The 20,074-nt window shown below is 36.4% G+C and overlaps 2 protein-coding genes and 1 non-coding gene across 4 annotated transcripts; 1 reads left to right on the top strand and 2 right to left on the bottom strand.

Annotated features, from left to right (window-relative positions):
• Positions 1–4,390: 4,390 nt before the first annotated feature.
• Positions 4,391–14,999, top strand: LOC121970326 (pumilio homolog 1-like). 2 transcript variants are annotated; one of them, XM_042520950.1, is made up of 11 exons: positions 4,391–4,598; positions 4,730–5,344; positions 6,867–7,692; positions 7,867–8,362; positions 8,445–8,586; positions 8,667–8,774; positions 10,625–10,837; positions 10,961–11,071; positions 12,150–12,344; positions 14,258–14,432; positions 14,516–14,999. In XM_042520950.1, the coding sequence occupies exons 2-11, from the start codon at positions 4,739–4,741 to the stop codon at positions 14,542–14,544; spliced, it is 2,901 nt and encodes a 966-aa protein (XP_042376884.1). In that variant the 5' UTR covers positions 4,391–4,598; positions 4,730–4,738; the 3' UTR covers positions 14,545–14,999. The 2 variants fall into 2 exon arrangements, with proteins under 2 accessions (XP_042376884.1, XP_042376883.1); XM_042520949.1 differs by having other exon boundaries at positions 7,852–8,362.
• A 1,256-nt stretch (positions 15,000–16,255) lies between these two features.
• On the bottom strand, positions 16,256–16,339 carry TRNAL-CAA. Its single transcript has one exon. It is a non-coding gene; the product is annotated as a tRNA-Leu (tRNA).
• Positions 16,340–17,354: 1,015 nt separating this feature from the next.
• On the bottom strand, positions 17,355–19,510 carry LOC121972545 (sec-independent protein translocase protein TATB, chloroplastic-like). The gene is made up of 3 exons (XM_042524200.1): positions 19,372–19,510; positions 17,524–17,616; positions 17,355–17,455 (listed from the first exon to the last, which is right to left on the bottom strand). Exons 1-3 carry the CDS (start codon positions 19,508–19,510, stop codon positions 17,355–17,357), a joined length of 333 nt encoding a protein of 110 aa, XP_042380134.1.
• Between the last annotated feature and the right edge of the window lie 564 nt (positions 19,511–20,074).

Below are 20,074 nucleotides of genomic sequence, written 5' to 3'. Positions count from 1 at the left end.
AATCTCGTGTTCGCCTGAACACAACTTAATTTCATCAATAATAATTCATTCCACTAAAGAACTATTATTGAACTACCGCACAAATCCCAAATTACATTTTGGGCTCCTTCTTATTATGAGTGTGTTAGTCTCCCTGTGTTTAAGATAACAAATGTCCACTAATTAAGTAAGTTACTGACAACTCACTTAATTAATATCTAGCTCCAAAAGTAGTACCACACAACTTCATTGTCATGCCGGACTAAGTCCACCTGCAGGGTTTAACATGACAATCCTTATGAGCTCCTCTTGGGGACATTCTCAACCTAGATTACTAGGACACAGTTTCCTTCTATAATCAACAACACACACTATAAGTGATATCATTTCCCAACTTATCGGGCTTATTGATTTATCGAACTAAATCTCACCCATTGATAAATTAAAGAAATAAATATCAAATATATGTGCTTATTATTATATTAGGATTAAGAGCACACACTTCCATAATAACTGAGGTATTTGTTCCTTCATAAAGTCAGTATAAAAGGAACGACCTCAAATGGTCCTACTCAATACACTCTAAGTGTACTAGTGTAATTATATAGTTAAGATAAACTAATACCTAATTACACTACGACCTTCCAATGGTTTGTTCCTTTCCATCTTGGTCGTGAGCTACTGTTTATAATTTATAAGGCACTGATAACATGATCTTCTGTGTGTGACACCACACACCATGTTATCTACAATATAAATTAATTGAACAACTACATTTATCACAAATGTAGACATTTGACCAATGTGATTCTTATTTCTAGATAAATGTTTATACCAAAAGCTAGGCTTTTAGTATACACTCTAACATAGCAGTCAACACTATCCCTATTAACCTGGACTCATTTGGGATAATCTCAGATGGGGCAGCTTCAGGATTCTCCATTAGATCCATTTCTGGATCTTCCTCGAGCATCTCCTGGTCCTCTTCAGACTCTTCTTCACCCATATGGTGAAGTAGTTCCTCACACAGTACTGAATATGTGACATACCCTTCATGATGCCCCCATACATAGTCTGCTATTATCCTGGGATACTTTGGCAATGAATGCATCAATGCACAGATCCTATAACTGTCCAGGACTAGAAACTCTTCTTGCTCAAGTTTCCAAAATAGTCTATCCAGCCGTCTAACATGTCTGTCAACTCCATAAGCAGACTTATACTCTATCTCCTGAATCTCCTCTCGGAGCTGGTTTCGCCGCACTTCGTGATGAGTCAATGTGGTAATCGTCCGTGCCATCTGAAAAATTAAATTTAAATAAGCCAGTACAAAACCGACTAACCAGTACAAAACCAGTTTAATTCAATTTATACAGGCATACCATCATTATAAATCAAGAAAAACAAATCTTCTCGATTTTCAGGAGTTTAAATCGACTGACCCATTAGACCGGTCAATCAGGAGTCTGGATGTTAAACTTAGTCTATTATCCTCATTAGAACTAATCTAATTGGACCTATGCTCTGTTATTGTTTAAGCCCATTTGAGTCAATCTCAGACTTATTGATCAAACTTAGGTCCGTTTGATTCATCCAATGCCTATTGGATTAAGTCTAACCCATTAGAACAAATCTAATTTTTTATGATCAAATCTGACACACCAGAACTAATCCGGTCATATTTGATCAACCCAACTTCTGTAATCAAGATCACCCTAATTAATTCAACAATAAATCGAGTTGGTTAAACCAACAAATAATTTGAACCAGCTTTAGGTATCATTGAATCAAACTGGTCTGCTTAAATTAATTAATAATTTAAACCAGATCTGGGTTTGATCGGCCAAGTTGGTCTAGTTCCATTTTCAGTAAATTGAACCATAAATTAATTAAATATATTTATTAATTAATTAAATACATATAGATATGTATTATTAATTGATTAATAAATATTTAATTAAATTTTAGATATTCTGTACGCGAAGGAAAAAATGAAACATGCATACATTTTTTTTTATTTTTATATACACGTTTTCATTTTTTTTTTCTTACATGATTTTTTCAATTGTGCACTACTGTTCATGCATGCAAGAAACGAATGGTACTGTGTATTGTTCATACCATTTTTTTTTTCTCTTTTTAATCGATTGAAGAATCGATTAAACTTTTTGAATCAATTAATGAATTGATTCAGCACAGGCACAGTACCTTTTAATCGATTCATCCATAGTGTTGAATCGATTCTGCACATTTTTTTTTTCTCTGTTACGATTTTGAATCGATTGGAATACAATTTCAATCAATTCATTCCAATTGAATCGATTGATTAATCGATTCATTCCAATTGAATCGATTGATTAATCAATTCAATTGATGAACAGTATCGTCTTCTTTGCGACAGAAGAAGAAAAATGCGAATTTTTTCGCGTCGATTTCCATGCTTTCAAAACTATGTTTGCTCTGATACCATTGTGGGTAGTTTTGAGAGCATGAAACTAAACCTAAATAAAGCAGTAACCACTCATAGTGATCTCCCGAAGAACCGCAACCGAAGACGTAGATCGATGAAGAGATTGCCGCTGTCGGAAGCGCGATCACGGAGCTGCCGGAAAGCGCTTGAAGGTTCACGAGCCAAATCCCAACCTACGGATGTTCTCCCTTTGCTTGCACATGATCACCTCCGCTGCTCCTTTGATAACCTCGATCGCTTGCTCGCTCTTCACCTCCCCATCGGATCTGTGCTTGGACGCACCTTAAATAAGAAGGCTGAGGAAGACAAAGGGGAAATGACACCCCTTCATCTCCCTGGCGTTTGCAGCAAACATCGGTTTGCAGTAGCGAAATGGACGAACCCTTTCGTCTCCAGTAATGCCTACACGTCCAACAGGTGGCTGATAAAAAATTTCCATGTGATCAAGCTAATCACCTATAGAAGTAATTGGTTCGAAGAACTGGATACCTGGATTATAAAAAAAAGTAAACATTATAAGATGTTAGGCTTTAGTCGAGATTCAATCTCCTCTAAAAAAGCATTCAAAAACACATAACATCCGTTGATAGGTAGACATCGCCTGCCCCATGCATATGTAGCTACTCACTGATCCTCCCCCACAACACTTTCACAGGAGGGCACTCAAAGAATATGTGATCTTGTGTCTCTATATCCTGCTTATATAATATACAATACCGATTCTTAAAGTATTCCTTCTTATCTCTAGTGCGAAGTCGCCTCTGAGCTAGGATCTATAGGGGTGAAAAAATATCAAAAATTTTGTTATGCAACACATACCATATCAACATTAATGGTATATCAAAAATTTTGATATGGTATAATACTATACAAAATTTTTCGATATCGATATGAAATTTAATATTTTTGATATTTCGATATATATCAAAATAACAAAATACTAAACAATTTCGATGGACAATTGGATATTTTTTCTCTTTTATAATTTTAGTATATCAAAAATACTAAATACCGAATAATTTTAATATGAACGGCATGAAATTTAATCATGCAAAAAAAAATTGATATACCAAAATTTTGATATATCAAAATTTTAGTATGGTATTGATATATAATTTTCAAATACCAAATTTTTTGATACAACATATAGCATAATATAAAATTTTCAATATGGAATAGTTTATTATTCTCAAGTATCCAGAATATCTTACACCTAGGGCTTTTTAGGATTGAAATGTCTAAAGAAGTTATATGCCCCATCATGCCCCTTTCTTTTAAACCAATCCATCAATTTCCGAACCAGTAACCATAATAACAAAGTTCTGGATTTGTAATATCAATAGCAAATCTGAATGCTACCCTTATAACAGATATAAAATCATACTAATCTTGACTTAAAGTGAGGATTTTCATAATAAGACAATTAATACGTCCTTTTAATATATATTTTTTAGAAGCATTTTTTTTCTCTAGATAGAAATGTAGTTTGCGGAATTTTTTTTAGGTGCACATTTGTAAACAGCATGGGGAGGTTATGCATCTTTTGTGGTTCCCAATCCACAGACATAAATAGGAAAGTAAACAAACTCAAGTCCGGCCTTGGAATTGGTCAAAATAATAACTAACCGATAAGACGTGTAGACTAGAGTCTGCGCTGCGCACGGCGTCCGGTTGGATCAATATAACTAGTGGCTAATTGGCTTATCCAATGGGTCCCAGCCCAACGGGCCAATCCGTAGCGGGGCCGTTCGAGAACACACCCTGTTATTGTACGGCGAGGATCGCGAAATCACGAATCGGACGCAGAGAAACACGTCACATTTTTTTCCGTTACAGTCCAAACCGCTTAAGGAGCTGGGAACGTTACGCCAAGACCAATCATTTACCCTCCGCTGACTATCCGACGGCCGTCACGTGCCTTAAAAGCAACACCGTCCCAACGTTTCCAGCAGCCGTTTTCTTCCGCCCCCTTGTTGAACCCTAGATTCTCTACCTTCTCTGTCGCGGCGATCCGAAACGGCTAAAGTTCCTATTTTTACCCATATTCGTTTCGGAGATATCAATCTGGATTTGTAAAAAAGTGTTTTTAAGATCAGAATGGAGGTCATAAGCGCCTAATGGTGGATAAGATGAGGGAACTGTTGTAAAGGCGAGAACTCTCCTCTCCAATTTGTTGTTTCTCGTTTCATTTTGGAATTTCATATTTCTTCGTTTCTTTTTTGTTTGATGCCGAATGATATCATGATCGTCTGAATAAGGGCTCTAATGATGGCTACGCAGTGTTTGAAGATGACACTGGAGACACCAATGAGCGGGAACTTCGATGATGATTTCGACAGGGATATTGACGCTTTGATACAAGAGCAGCAGAACAATAGAGCTGCTGCCTTTGATTTGGACCTGGATGAGGTGAATATTCTCCGTTCTGGAAGTGCACCGCCGACGGTTGATGATTCAAGAACAGCCGTTTGGAGCTTATTTGGGCACGATGGCTTCGGGGACGGGACCAGCCACTTAAGGGTCCAGGAGTCTGGAGGCTTTCTGTCTGAGGAGGATTTGAGATCGCATCCGGACTATTTATCATACTATTTCTCCAATGAGAATCACAATCCAAGGATGCCGCCTCCAGCGATATCAAAAGAGGACTGGCGTGTCCAACAAAGATTTCATCCGAGGGGCTCTTCATTTGGAGGGATTGGTGATAGGATTGGGAGAAATGAATACATAAAAAATGACAGCCAAAGCAGCTCTCTTTTCTCTGTTCATCCAAGCCTAGAGATGCCAGATTTGCAAAAGCTACCAGGGGAATTACTTGAGCAGAATAGCAATGAATTTATCAGGATGCCAGATGTTGGTTTAGGCACAAGGAGAAAAAGTTTTGCTGATGTCCTGCAGGTGTAATTGGTTTATCTTGCTCTGTTATAAATTTGCAGATTTAATACCTGTTTTCAAGTTTTGAAGGAAATATATTTATGTGTCAATCACCATCTTACTACCAGTAAAACATGTTTGCCAATTTTTAATGACTAACTAGTCAAAGAGCATATATAGCTGGTCATATTAAAGGTTGTAAGTTTTACATGAGCTTTCTGCAATCACCTTCCTTGACGGTTACTTAGTAAATATGACCATATTGCATAAATTGATTATCACTCAGTGAGTGTGACTTAGTAAATATGACTCAGGATACATTGTTTCACCTTGTTGCATGCATTTGGTCATACATTAGGCAGTGATGGTGGTGATTATTTTGTTATGAATCTGATTTGAAACAAAACAATTATGTTGTTTACTCCTTATTCTTTTTGGAGGCTTGCATCATTCGTATGTTGTTTAATCATAGTAATAAATGGATCTGATTTTCTTTGTTTCTTGGAACAAGTAAAATATTCGCTCTTCTGTGTCTTTCTCTATCATTACATTATTCTGCTCCTATGCTGATACAGTCATGTATTTTTCATACTTCAAGTTCTAATATTGCAAAATTCCGAGGGACAAAATGAGTATTTTCATTTCTACATAATTGATGAATCTTATGCTTGAATGATGCCTGATTAAGTTGCCAGATGATTGCCCTCAGTGCTTAAGTAAAATGTTGTTTGAATATTTTTTTGGTTTATTTTCATTTTGTCAAAAATGATTATAGGACAGATTTTCATACAGCTAGTTATCATATTATTTTTTACTTAAATGGTGAATGATGCGGAGAGGCTGAAAGGATAGCTAGACAGAACTGATACACATAATTGTATACATTTCAGTGTCTCATATAGCCAATTATATTTGCTCACAATCTCACTACTTGTATGCATAATAACTAGGAAATCTATGGAGTAGATGATATTTCTAAAATAAGTTTAATTCCAGTTGCTGGACTACTCCTTTATTGAATATTCTGCTAGTTATTATGCCAGTAAATTAGGATATATCAGTTCTATCTAACTTCAACCGTGTGGGATCATGCTGCCTTTTTGAATCATTTTGAGATAATATGATTGCTTGTGATGAATAACCTTATCCTTGATTTAGCTAAGATTGTAATTTATTCTGCCTTTGGTTTTGAACCACCTTCCAGCTTATCAGTAACAAATGATTTTCTTTTTCTGGTGGTGCATATGCATATCATCTAGGTTTTCTATAATGTGCATAAAGTTATGGTTATCTTGAATAGTTTTGTCATGCTAAGAATAGTGTCTATGAATATCACTTGAATATCTTAGGCAAAAGCATGTGGCGTGGTTATGCAGTAGAATCATTAATGTAAATTGTTAGTTAATATGCATCTCCTTGTTGGCCTTTCTTCTGTCATTGATGTTTATGTCCCTACCTTCCTGAGACTTGTTTTAAATGTGTTGCTACTTAATTTGATCTTTAATACAACTTTTTAGGCTTATATCAATAAAATTTATCTTTACAGGAGGACCTTGTCCATCCAGCTATCACTGGAAATTTTTCACGCCCAGCTAGTCGTAATCATTATGATAATATTGATTCGTTAAGGGCTTCAGAATCATCAATGATTCAGCTTCAGAATGACTTGAATGGTTTAAAGGAAATGCAATCTGGATCAACCTCCTCTAGTCTTACTAGGATCCGAAGCCTAGGCTCCTCAATCAATCAATCTTTAGTATCTGCACTGGGTTCTTCTCTTTCTAGAAGTACAACCCCTGATCCTCAATTAATTCGAAGATCACCAAGCCCTTGCCTGCCGCCAGTGGGAACAAAAACTAGTAATAGCAATAGACCCAATGTCTTAGGTGGTGTTTCTTCTCATACATCTGGTATCAATATTGAAACTGCTTTTGCTGAATTGAACTTGTCTAGAATGATACCAAAAGAGGAAGAGAGTGATGTGCAATATCTGATTAACAAGGAGACTGTTAGACAATCTGAATTGCTTTATGATGACCCTGGTATTAATAGGCAATTTCTGCATCAAAACATCAGTGAGAAGTCTCAGTCGGCATTATTAGAAAAAGCTCTTGATGATGTCAGGTACTTTGATGCCTCTGAGAAAGCTGGTAGATTAACAGACGTTGAATTAGCTAGATTAACTTCTAATGGGCAAACATACTTCCCAAAGCAACCATCTTATAAGAAAGTACAATCTGCTAGTTCAACAGTTTCTAAAAGTGCACGTCTAAATGCTGATGTGCCTAATACTGACTACAACCGATTGAATTCAAAAGGTTATACTGGGATCTATGGTGCGCAAATGATGTTAAACAATCAGTTTGGTTCTGGTAATCTTTCTTTTCATTGTCTTATTCATTTCTTTTTCAATTTATTTTTTGTTCTACAAACATAATATGTTTATTAATGAATGTTTAAATTGAATGTGTCACTTTAGAATGTATATTCCTCAGTAGTTTTTTGTTCTCTGCCTCTAATAATCAAAATAGTATTGGATGATGCAGATATGCAATACAATTCATCTACAGGTTCCATGTTCAAACAATATGTACATGGTGCTTCTGATTCACATGTATATCCTCCAGGAAGTTTGGATCCTTATTTAGGACAAAATTATCTTAATATCCACCAAATGGATTTACCTGAATATCAACATCCATACCTGGAAGCATTGCTTGCACAGCAGAATTTACAGTATGGCATGCACCTCAAATCAGATAGCTTGAATCATGGTTACTTTGGTAGTCATGCTTATGGTATTGGGATGCCATATTTGGGAGGTTCATTAACTACTAACGCTCATTCTACTTTGGGTACAAGGAGTCCTTTGAGGCAAAATGATAGGTTATCTCATGCTCTTTCTATGTTGAGAAGGGAAGCTGGAGAAAATGGTGGCATGAGAGAAGGCTATATGTTGCCATCTTTGTTGGAAGAATTTAAGAACAAGAAGACATTACTTTTGGAGCTATCAGATATTGTAGGTCATGTTGTTGAGTTCAGGTATTCACTGACTCATTTTGGTTTCATTCTCTTCAAATTTTAGAGTTGCTATCAGATCTTTTTTTTTTTGTCTTTTTTTTAGTGCGGATCAGTACGGCAGTCGTTTTATCCAACAGAAACTTGAGACTGCCTCAGTTGAAGAAAAGAACAAAATTTTCCCCGAGATACTCCCTAAAGCTCATTCTCTAATGACTGATGTGTTTGGGAACTATGTCATTCAGAAAGTATGCTTATGTTAACAAATTAAATCTTGATTTTTTTTCCCTAGAAAACTTTTAAATGTTCATTGCTAATTGGGTTGCAGTTCTTTGAGCATGGTACAGAAATTCAAAGAAAGCAACTTGCAAGTCATCTTAAGGGCCATGTTTTGCCTCTCAGTCTTCAAATGTATGGGTGTAGAGTAATCCAGAAGGTTTGTTAAGCTTGGGATTATCTGAATTTCATAGCATTAATGTTTATAATGTGGTTACATCTTTTAATCGACTTATCCTGCATGGGCTGCAAGTTCGTTATGGCTACTTTTGATAATTGGGTTTGTCTAACTTTATTGGATAATGTAATATTTGTAATTGAAGATCACTTATGTGGATAAGTCAATGTGTTCTAGATTAAATTAGCTGGATGCTAGCCAGCACCAAGTGGATGCTAATATGGTATTAGCATCAGTATAAATTACAAATTTAGACTTATAAGCATCTTGATAAATTATTGATCCATACTGATACCATCTAGTATATACTATTGGGATTTGGGATAGGAGTCTCTAGCTGAAATATCAAGCTTATAGCAGTGGTTAAATATGCACTTACAAGCAAACACCAATTTGATTACAGTCCACTGCATGATACATGACTCGCAAATTAAAGGTTTATGCTGCTTATACTTTGAAGATTCTATGCAAATCGAGTGATACAAGATAGTAGGTGCTTATCAATTATGTGTAACTCAGGGGTAGCTACCCCTAAGTGTCTTAAGCTAGGCATGCCTCGGGAAAGTGCCTTCTCTAGGCCTTGGCGAGCATTTGATCTAGGAGATACTTTTTTTTGGTTGGGAAGTGCCCATTTTGCTGGATCTAAGCAACATTTAAAATATTTATATGTAAGAGGATTTGCACTCTCACATAGTATAAGTAGCATTGAGGCAAATTCAAAATTTAATTTGACCTCCATATGAATTGCCCCATGAATTTGCATATCACAACAATCAGGTCAAACAACTTTTCAACAAGATTTATTCTTTAAACATTGCATATTCTTTTATGACCTGTGAACAAGTATAGAAGTTATTGAGTCTGAGTCACAAAGAAAAAAGGTATAAAAGTAACTGAGCCAAAGCATAGAAAATCTTGAGCTGCTACCTACACAGATTTTTCGTCCACCTTCCCCATAGTCAGATATCCATCACATACATGTTGAGTCACAAAAAGAAGGTATTGAAGTTACTGTGTCAAGTAGGCATACAAAACATGGAACTCATACCTCTCATACTCTGATTCTTCATCAACCTTCACCACTGTCAGATATTTAATACACACCTGCAATGTCAGAGAAAAACATCTCATTGATCACAGTCATCATGTATCATAGTTTATAGAAGTAGCTACGTAGAGCATGGATTCATACCCTTATTAGGTACTCATTTGAGTCCACATATCTTGAGCTTTCACATACTCTGTGAATATGTATCCACTCTTATGCAATCAACTTGCAGTCTATTTGCCATCTGACACTTTGAAATGCACAAGTTGTCAAAATGACAGCTATTAATGGAAATTCAATAAAAAAAATACGTGCACAGAAATACCCGTGGTGAATCCCACAATAAAAAGTATCATACTTTCTTAATTTAGGAATTGGTTAGACACTGTGATACACCAAATAAAGAAAAAAAAGGTTCCTAGCAGCTTGGACCTCATTAGAGTCTCTTTTTCATGGTTGAAATCAATGAGTTTCTGAGTTGATTGTGTTGCATGACATTCTCATTATGGTTTCTATGTTAAAATTGGAATTCTAAATATTTTGGTTGAGCCAAAGACCAACTTCGTACTTTCTTTGGTCATTTTTACTAGATAAGACAGAATGGTGGATTTGAGCTGTTTTTTGTAATGCATAGCTGGTACGTTTGATGCGGTGCATAACCTATGTTACTCTTTTCCAGGTTCCCCATCATTTTAGTGCTTTAAATATGGAATATTAGATCTTATTGGTGTTGAACTGTTGATTACTGTTGGTTTACAAATATCAAGTATTTACTACTATGCAGGCGTTAGAAGTGGTTGATGTTGCTCAAAAGACTGAAATGGTACTAGAACTTGATGGACATATAATGAAATGTGTTCGTGATCAGAATGGAAACCATGTAATCCAGAAATGTATTGAATGTGTTCCTCAGGAGATGATACAATTCATCATTGAATCTTTCTATGGGCATGTTCTAGCACTGTCTACCCATCCATATGGATGTCGGGTTATACAGGTTTCAACATAATTATTTTTGGTTATTTTATAAGTGGCAGTTGTTGGAAAATAATATTAAGAAACTATTTACTCAGAAGTGTATCCTGATTTCACTTGTATATATGTATTATTAATTATGCAGAGAGTGCTGGAGTACTGTAATGATCCAGAAACTCAAAGCATTATGATGGATGAGATCATGCAGTCTGTTTGCGATTTGGCACAGGACCAATATGGGAATTATGTTATCCAAGTAGGTTATCTTATTTGCTAGATCTGTTTGACATATTAACATGCACAAGTTTTTGTAGAATGCTTACATTGCTTGCTTTTCATTACATTCCTTGGCACAAGTAATGTCCCGTTGGGTATAGTGATTGAGTAATAAAACATCAAGTGATAAGGTGAAAATCTACATTTGAACATTAGATTTTTTTTGTTTGTTAGATTACATCTAAGCAAATATGCAGTGTTAACATGTTGCCCTCGATTGCTCAGAAATTCTTTAGGTGCTATTACTTTAGAGGTGTGTTTGCATATTCTAAATTGGATGTTTTGTAGAAATATTGGGACTTGAAATGGGCATCAAGGAAATTGAAGACAGTGGAAAATGTCTTAATATGTGCTTTCATCCTTGAGATATGTTGCATGTTATTGGCATCTGTTATTAGGCAATGTTAGAATCTATACCTAGAAATAAGTATGTGTTGTATTCCTTATTCACCTATCTAGTAACTGTTCCATTTTTGGTTTGTCAGAATAGCTCCAAAGGACTATCATACATTGCCAAAAGTTGACTTATCTTATGTTAATTTTTATATTAGCCATTACTCCTACAATTTGCATATTTGGTGTTGTTCTTGTTATATTACTGTAATGTACACAAAAAGAGACGAAAAAATAGGTAAAATATGTTTTGACCATTGGGATAGTTCATCATGCTTGACTAATAACCTTTGCCAGTTTGACATGGTCAGTTGTGAAAGACTTTAGCCTTGTGGATTTGCTGCCACTTATATATTGTTTGTTGGTAATTCATCAATGTTTTATTTTTTTGTATTCTTGCATTTATTTGTCTGCTCATGTTTTGTGATTTGAGAACCTTCCTTGTAAATGAATCACGATGTATTTATGCTTGTCCTACACATGGCTTACATTATTTGAAGTGGATTCTGTGTTTTGATTCCCTTCACATTATTGCACCTCTTTAGCATCCTTTGCTTGTATGGTGAAGTTGTTCTTATGCGTGCTTGCTTCCGTAAGGTATCATTTTAGTTTGGATCTTCAGATTTTTGTTTCACTATAAGCTAACTCATTTTAATTATCATTAGCATGTTCTGAGGCATGGGAAACCTGAAGAGCGTTCCGTCATCATCAGCAACCTTGCTGGACAGATTGTTAAAATGAGCCAACAGAAATATGCATCTAATGTCATTGAGAAGTGCTTGGCTTATGGCACTGCTGAGGAACGCCAACTCCTAATAAGTGAGATGCTTGGTTCGACAGATGAAAATGAACCTTTGCAGGTAGCTTATTTCCACTTATTATTTCCAGCATTAGTGATTCACTTTGGAAAGCTGATGAAGTTCGAAGGAATTATATTCATAATTTGACATTTAAGAATTCTGTTTGTTCTCTAGTATAGGGAGGAAAGTCAATTAAGGCATCTTGCAAGTATGGGTTTAGGTGTCTCCCGCCTAGCCAAACTCAGAAGGTGAAGGGGAGACACCATAACATGCTTGAACTGTAGACACACTCAAGTCAATTTAGACGTATCTGCGAATTATTGGTGAATACCTGAACCACCCACCCTGATACTACTAGTAATTCCCATTTGTTTCAAATCACATTTGCTTCACCTTGCTGGACTACATTATGAAAGGTTGTGTCTGAGACTATCAATATGATGTGGTTAAAGGCAAATAACTACTGTGAAGAGCATATTTAGAAATGTTTCGGAGGTAATAAACTTAAGAGTTAGATGAAGCACCCTTTTTTGGAATCATGCATGAAGGATTGGACATATTGCGTCTAGCATAGTTGGTGGAATTGCTCAATACTGATTCAGATTGGCAAGTTGGATCAGGATTGGTTGATGCCGATCCAATTTTGCCCGAGAAATTGAACACCCTTCTGAGTAACAAAAGCTGGACTAATTGAGGTCAAACGACCACAAAGTTGGATATTATTAATCGGTAATAGGATGAAATTTGGGGAAAAAAAGGCTGAATTAGAGTGGAATGCTCAATTTGGCTGATTTCTCCATTTTCAGTGTTGTGCAAAGGTGGATAGGCTGGAGGTGGATGCGTCAGCATTAGCGCATGTTCTCAGGCATTCTCGAGAAAGAATGTGGCACTCTTTTCGTCTCTTCTTTTTAGAACTTTAGAACTTCTCAAGAGGAAGGTGTCATGCAAAGGCACAAAGCTAGAGGCAGATTGCATCGAAGTCGATTTCTGTCTCAGGCATTCTCGAGGAGGAAGATATTCTCACCCTTTTCTTCTCATGCTTCAGGTGTCCTCGAATCACGAGGAAGATGAGGGCATCTTCTCTGCCCCAACATGCATCAGAGTTTTGACTCACAACTTTAGTTTTCACGCTAATCTATGACTTTGTGTTCTAACTCTAATCCCTAGTGAAGGTATCATTAGTTAATTGAAATTATTATTTAATAGTTTTAAATTTAAATTATTTGTTTAATATGTATTAAGTTAGTTAATACTTATTAAACTTAAGCTAATAGAATTAATAAAATAATTAATAAACATAATTCTAACTTATTATTTAGTAATTTTAAGTTTTGATTAATTATTAATAATTATTTTGTTCTTTTTTTTTTCTTTTTTTAACCAATTCAGATCCTATCAAGCTTGCCTTTTCAATACAGCCAATATTTAGAATCTCTGAATGTTTCATACCGATATTGCCACTCATGGCTTCTAGTACCTTGTAAAAACATTACAAGTGCCAACTTAGTTGAAGCTTTATAGGAAGTTTTTTTTTCCCTTGGGCATCCCCCCTCCCATAAAAATGTTTTTATTTTAAAAACTTTTTTCTATTGTCATTGTTACTATACTTGTAGAATTGTGCTGAATGTTTGAGGATTGTGATCCAATAGAGGTTTTGGTTTGCGATAGGTCATAGGCATAACTTACTATTCAAGTGGTTTTGCTCAGATTATGTGAAGGGGTTCGTGTGTCGATAAATGTTTTGCAGCTATAGGATTCAAATTCCCGTAGGCATCTTTGTTGTTTTGACCACACTGATCATTTAATTGATACTCTACCATACCATATTGATAATTGAACTACTCTTGGCTGATGAAAACATTAAACAGCAGAAGTTTTTATCGTGTATGATTTTCAAGTTGTTTAGATTTTTCTTTTCATAATTTGAGTTGACTCCTCTACAATGGGTTTTGGTTTTCTAATTCGCATTGCAGGCTATGATGAAAGACCAATTTGGCAACTATGTGGTACAAAAGGTTCTCGAGACATGTGATGATCGAAATCGTGAACACATCCTTTCGCGCATCAAGGTTCACTTGAATCCCTTGAAGAAGTACACATATGGAAAGCATATAGTTGCCCGTGTTGAGAAGCTTATTGCCACAGGAGGTAATGCATCTGTACTCAAAGCCTTTGCCCACTACAAGTTTTCATGAAATCTGCACTAAACTTGTGTTTTCTTTCCTTTACAGAAAGGCACATTGGAGTGTCGTCGCGTTGATCGTGAGATCTCACGAGAAACTGCAGCGCGACTGTACAGATAATGAGGCTACTGCTCAACTCATCTTTCTCAGTATAAGAGATGCTTCTGCGACCTGCTGATGTAAATAAAAGATAGGCATCTTAAAATAAGAATTTTCCAGAGCCTGTGTATATGTGCACTTGTATTTATTCAAGCAACAGAGATAGAAACATCAATGCCCTAAATGACGGTTAGGCTAGCAGAACCAGAGCCGAGGCGATATGTCTGGCCTTTAAAATGAATTAACGCTATAAGACTCCTGTATAGTCGATGTAGTAATGCTGTCAGGGTGCTGTTCTATCGCGAAGGTGCATGTGCTCCTTCGCCGATAAATATGTTGATCAAAAGCCTTTGTATTCGGCTTTGAAATGTGTCTTTGACAAATTGCTGTTTTTATGTATGTCAGGGGTAACTAGATTCATGTTCTGCTGTCTTATTCATTGTCATGTTCAATGTCGATACGACTGTCACAGAGCGTATCGAAGTAGACTTATCTCGGAAAGCTGGTACGTTCTCGTAACTTGACTGTTCGAGCACATTTTGCCTTTGTTGGAAAGGCATACCTGGCCTCGACCTTTTGGACATTTACTTAGTAGAGATGAATGTAGTTTTGGCGATCATTGTGACTGATGAATAGTGAATTGAGAGTGTATTAAGGCCACTAAATTTAAATTGTTTCTTAAAAAGACAATTCATTGATTTGATGAAAGTGTTTATGGGCATTTGTTTCCATGTGTCTGTTCTTGATCTTGCTCTCCTTGTGTGACAAAAGACGATTCGCTCATCCTCAGTGCCTCCGTCAACCCGTTCTTAGGCTAACATGGAGGATTGATCTTGCTCTCCTTGGATTAATGGATAGAGGTCGCTTGATATCAAACCTATTCAATGCTCGACTGAAGTTTGAGCCAAGCCCAAACGGTCTCAACGAATGAAGATTCTAGTAGCTACTTTCAAATGGTCCCAACGATTGAAGATGAAGATTCTAGTCTTCGTGGGTGTAGTGGAGTTGGTAATAGGGTTGGATTTGTCATCAAGGAGGTATGATTCAATTTTCAATAAATATAAATATTATTTTAAGTTATCTCGTGTTAAGAGTGTCGAGGAAGGTTGAATAAATTTTTATGATTTACTCTCTTTCAGAACGTTTAGAAACGTTTTACTATCAGAAGAGAAAGATTTTAAATGATAATCGAGCATAATGAGCTTCGGATGATGTTGATCTCAATGAGGTAAATAAATTAATGATTATTTTTTTTGGAAAAAGTAATCCGGTGCAATTGCAGTTTTATCCTACTTTTTGTAAGAAGTTGTTTCTAGAATTTGAACTCATGACTTTTGGTTACATGACAACAACTTGACTGTTACGTGAAAGCTCTCCTTCAATTAATTTCTTTGTAAAAAGAATGATTTTAAATGACAATCGAGCATAATCTCCGGATGGTGTTGAGCTCAATGAGATAAATAAATTAATGATTAATCTGTTTGAAAAAGAAAAATATTTTTCAGAAAATAAATTTAAATTCTCATTGGCAAGTAGTGACTAAAGTATTATTTTGTTTTAAATTCTTATCGTAATATTATTTGTCCCATAATCATGACGTACTAAAAGAGATTATATAAATAAAAAAGGAACTATTTTAAGAAAATGCCCTTTTTCTTTTGATTTTCTTTTTTAAATAAAAACTATAGTTGTCAGAAGTGGGATTTGAACCCACGCTCTCTCACGAGAACCAGAACTTGAGTCTGGCGCCTTAGACCACTCGGCCATCCTGACGCTTGTGTCGACTTGATCAGAATTAATAATTTGATAAATATATTAATGATTTATCCAAATATATCCCAATACTTAATCTATTCTAAACTGTATGTAAATATTCTTTTTCATATTTTACAGCCAACTTACTTCAAACTTCATCTCGCTTAGATGAACGCTTATGTTAATGCATTATTCTAATAAACTCTAAAATATACATTTTAGATGCATTGAAAGTCTTACCATTAGTTTTAGATTTTTTTTAAAAAAATAATTATAAGATAACATAGGGAAAAATAATGAAGGGGCACAAATATTTTAATAAAAAAATTAATATAAGTGTTTGATTTGATAAATCAGACTACCATCAGAGTTATTTAGCAACTGAGTTCTGAGTTATGTTAGGCAGCATTTGAGCATTTGTGAACTTCATGGCCTCCTCTAAAATAAACACATCATCACCTTCAACATTATCTACATCAATCACTGTTAATTCTATATCAATCATTGTTAATTCCATAACAACAACAACCAAGCATTTTCTCACTAGATGAGATCGGCTGTATGAATCCTTTTACGTCATTGAGCTCTATCTCTAATTATATCATCATCTATATTTAAATAAATTTTATCTTATTTTATTGTTACTAATCAAGTCTTTTTTGGTCTTCCTCTTCTTCGTTTGATATACATGTTTATCATAATTTTACATCGCCTAACTGGAACATTTATTGATCGTCTAAGTACATGTCCGTATCATCTTAAACGTGTCTCTCGGAATAAAGAGTATTAACTGTTATAAAATATTTGATTGCACCAGAGTAAGGAGTATTAAGGAGAATAAATAAAGTAAATTTCGCAATCATTTTATGAATTTTTGAAGAATTATGAAACAAAAACATTGACAAAGAAATCTGACTACAAAACTTCACTAGGTGACATGTTTAGCAAGACAGTAAGTTATAGATTGTTTGTCTTGCATCAATTTCCTATGCTCATCTTTAATTTTCCATTGGGTATTACTCATGCATTAACTTCATCTCTGGTTGTCCGACTTCTCCGAAGATTGTGTGTCCGCATCCGATTGGACAATGCTTGTTTCAGTTGTCATTGCAGCTAAAGTTTCTGAAGTGGTTTCTGTTTTATCAAGTTATGTCATTCAAAAGTATGAATAATCAAATCATCAAGGGCACGAGATGCCTAACCTTGTGCTTGCTCTTCAGATGTTTGTTCTCCTACTTGAGATGTGACTTTAGATATGGCATCAGAGGCAGCCAGCTGCTGTTCTTCTTTACCCTCTATCGAAATGAGTGGATAACACAAAATTCAAAAACGAAAAACAATAATCCACTGCCAGAATAGAATGGCTACAACAATATAATTTCTATATTGAGATTTATACAAGGCTATATTGTTAGCAGTATTCACATTAATCATTTTCACTTTGACTAATCTTCTCTTTAGTTTCCCTCTTCATCATGCTTTTTCTATTTTAATAGATTCAACTCGTTTGATTATATTTGGATGCCCTCATTGTATTGCCTTTTTTTATCATCTATTTGTCTTGCTCTCTACTCTCTTATTTGTTCCTAATCCCGTCCGAAAACTGAGTCGGATGAAGACGAGCCTTGACGGACTGAAAGTTGACAGAAAGTCGTTGAGGCGTCGAATCTATCTGGTATCCCCTAGAAAGGTTCTCACGGGCGGCTGACGAAGGAAGATGATCAGGATTATGACGATGCTACTCTGCACACACTCAAACGAGCCCACCAGTCGTTAAAGACCAGAAACCAGGGAAAAAGTCCCCGGGTCAGGCCCTCCGACGCTCAAGTCAGGTACTTTTTCTCCAGAAAACACAAAAAAAGTACAAAAAGTAGAGACTGATGAGAAATGATGAGTGAGCGTACCTGCGTAAGGGATAAAACATCCCTTTTTATACTGCAATTGATACTTCTGGGACTTGGCAGGTGTCAAGGAATGTCGGCTATCAGGCTCTGTCTAGCGGTGCATGACACGTGGCTTCTCCTGATAGGCTGGCGATATAACCAAAGTGGGAATGAGTCCCGACTGTTAGCATATTCTCTGGCACACTGATGATTCTCTGACATTTTCTTACGAGCAGTTGTGATTCCTTGGCTTTTTTGTCCGATAGTGCCTGGACTCTAGGTCTGCATCCTGACCTGCTTCGATCTACTGCTATCTATGACTTGTATGTTCCGACCTGCCTGACCAGTCTATTTCCTGACCTGCTTCCGTTTACCATTATCCTTGGCTTGTACGTCCCGACCTGCACGCTAGGTCTGTTTCCAGACCTGTTTACTGTTTACTGTTATCCTTGACTTGTATGTCCCGACCTGTATGCCCGGTCTGTTTTCCGACCTGCTTCCGTTTACCGTTATCCTTGGCTTGTACGTCCCGACCTGCACGCCATGTCTGTTTCCCGACCTGCTTCTATTTACTGTTATCCTTGCCTTGCACATTCCGACCTGTACGTCAGGTCTGTTTCCCGACCTGCTTCTGTTTACCGTTATCCTTGGCTTAGCTTGTACGTTCCGACCTGCACGCTAGGTCTGTTTTCCGACCTGTTTCTGTTTACTGTTATCCTTGGCTTGCACATTCCGACCTGTATGTCAGGTCTGTTTCTCGACCTACTTCTGTTTACCGTTATCCTTGGCTTGTGGGCTCAATCCTTAACTGTACCTGTCCCGTGGGCTCTGTCTTTGACCGCTATCAGGGCTGACCCTTGTCCGACTTATACTCCTATCCTTTGACTGCCCCGTCAGCTGAGACTTCGACCCAGGCTACGTATGTGTGACTTCTGACCAGCCATGGAGGCTTGACTTTTGACCTTCACGTAAGCCTGATTTCTGACCGCCACGTAAGCTTGACTTCTGACCGCCACGTAAGCTTAACTTCTGACCTCCACGTAAGCTTGACTTTTGACCACCTCATCTTACAAACCCCACGAACATGCACCGTATCAGTTCCTATTTTGTTCTCCACTGCAGACTTACCATTCATGATTATCAGACCTAAACTTTTACATCACTTACTTGGATCTACCACAGTTTCTTGTTTTTCATCAGCGTTCAAGGCGGATTTGTTTATGTAATTCCTAGGAGAGACAACTTCATCAATTCCAATCTCCTGCTCAAGGGCGCTCTTGAAGTCTTCAGGCACTTCTTGTAGCATGAGAACAATTGAATGACAATTACAGCTTAGTCGGAAGCAACTCATTGGTTTCCGACAGCAATTTATCATGGATAATGTGCAAACAAAATTAACCTGAAGCTCCCTAATAGTTGGCTGGAAAGCACGCAAAGTCTTTCCCAAATTACGTGCTACCTGCAAGGTAGGGATTTGGTCAAGAAGTATCCAAGGAAGCTGGCAAATAACTAAGCCAACAAATTGGAAGCTAGCACTGACATCTAAATAAACAATAAAAAATGTTCTCCTGTAATCTTTATGCAGAATAAATAATAATGAATCAAATCATCTACGTATGTGAAGGAAGATATGACCAAAGTAAAAAAAAACCAAGTAGTATTGATCAAATGCTATGTTGATGACAGTGAGGTATTTGATGAAGGTCTGAGACTCTGAATGACATGTTCAATAAACTAATAGCGAGCAAAATATTTGTTGGATTTGGATCAAAAAACATCTTCTCTCTATCAGAACCTGCAAGAACAGGTACCCCTACAAGTTGTAGTGGTAAATCAGTTCTTACGATGGAATGAAGCTTAGTATCAGTGC

The sequence above is a fragment of the Zingiber officinale genome, chromosome 4A, assembly GCF_018446385.1.
Source record: "Zingiber officinale cultivar Zhangliang chromosome 4A, Zo_v1.1, whole genome shotgun sequence".
NCBI classification, from domain to species: Eukaryota; Viridiplantae; Streptophyta; class Magnoliopsida; order Zingiberales; family Zingiberaceae; genus Zingiber; species Zingiber officinale.
The sequence above is the reverse complement of the archived record's forward strand: the minus strand, read 5'-3'. Positions and strand labels throughout refer to the sequence as shown.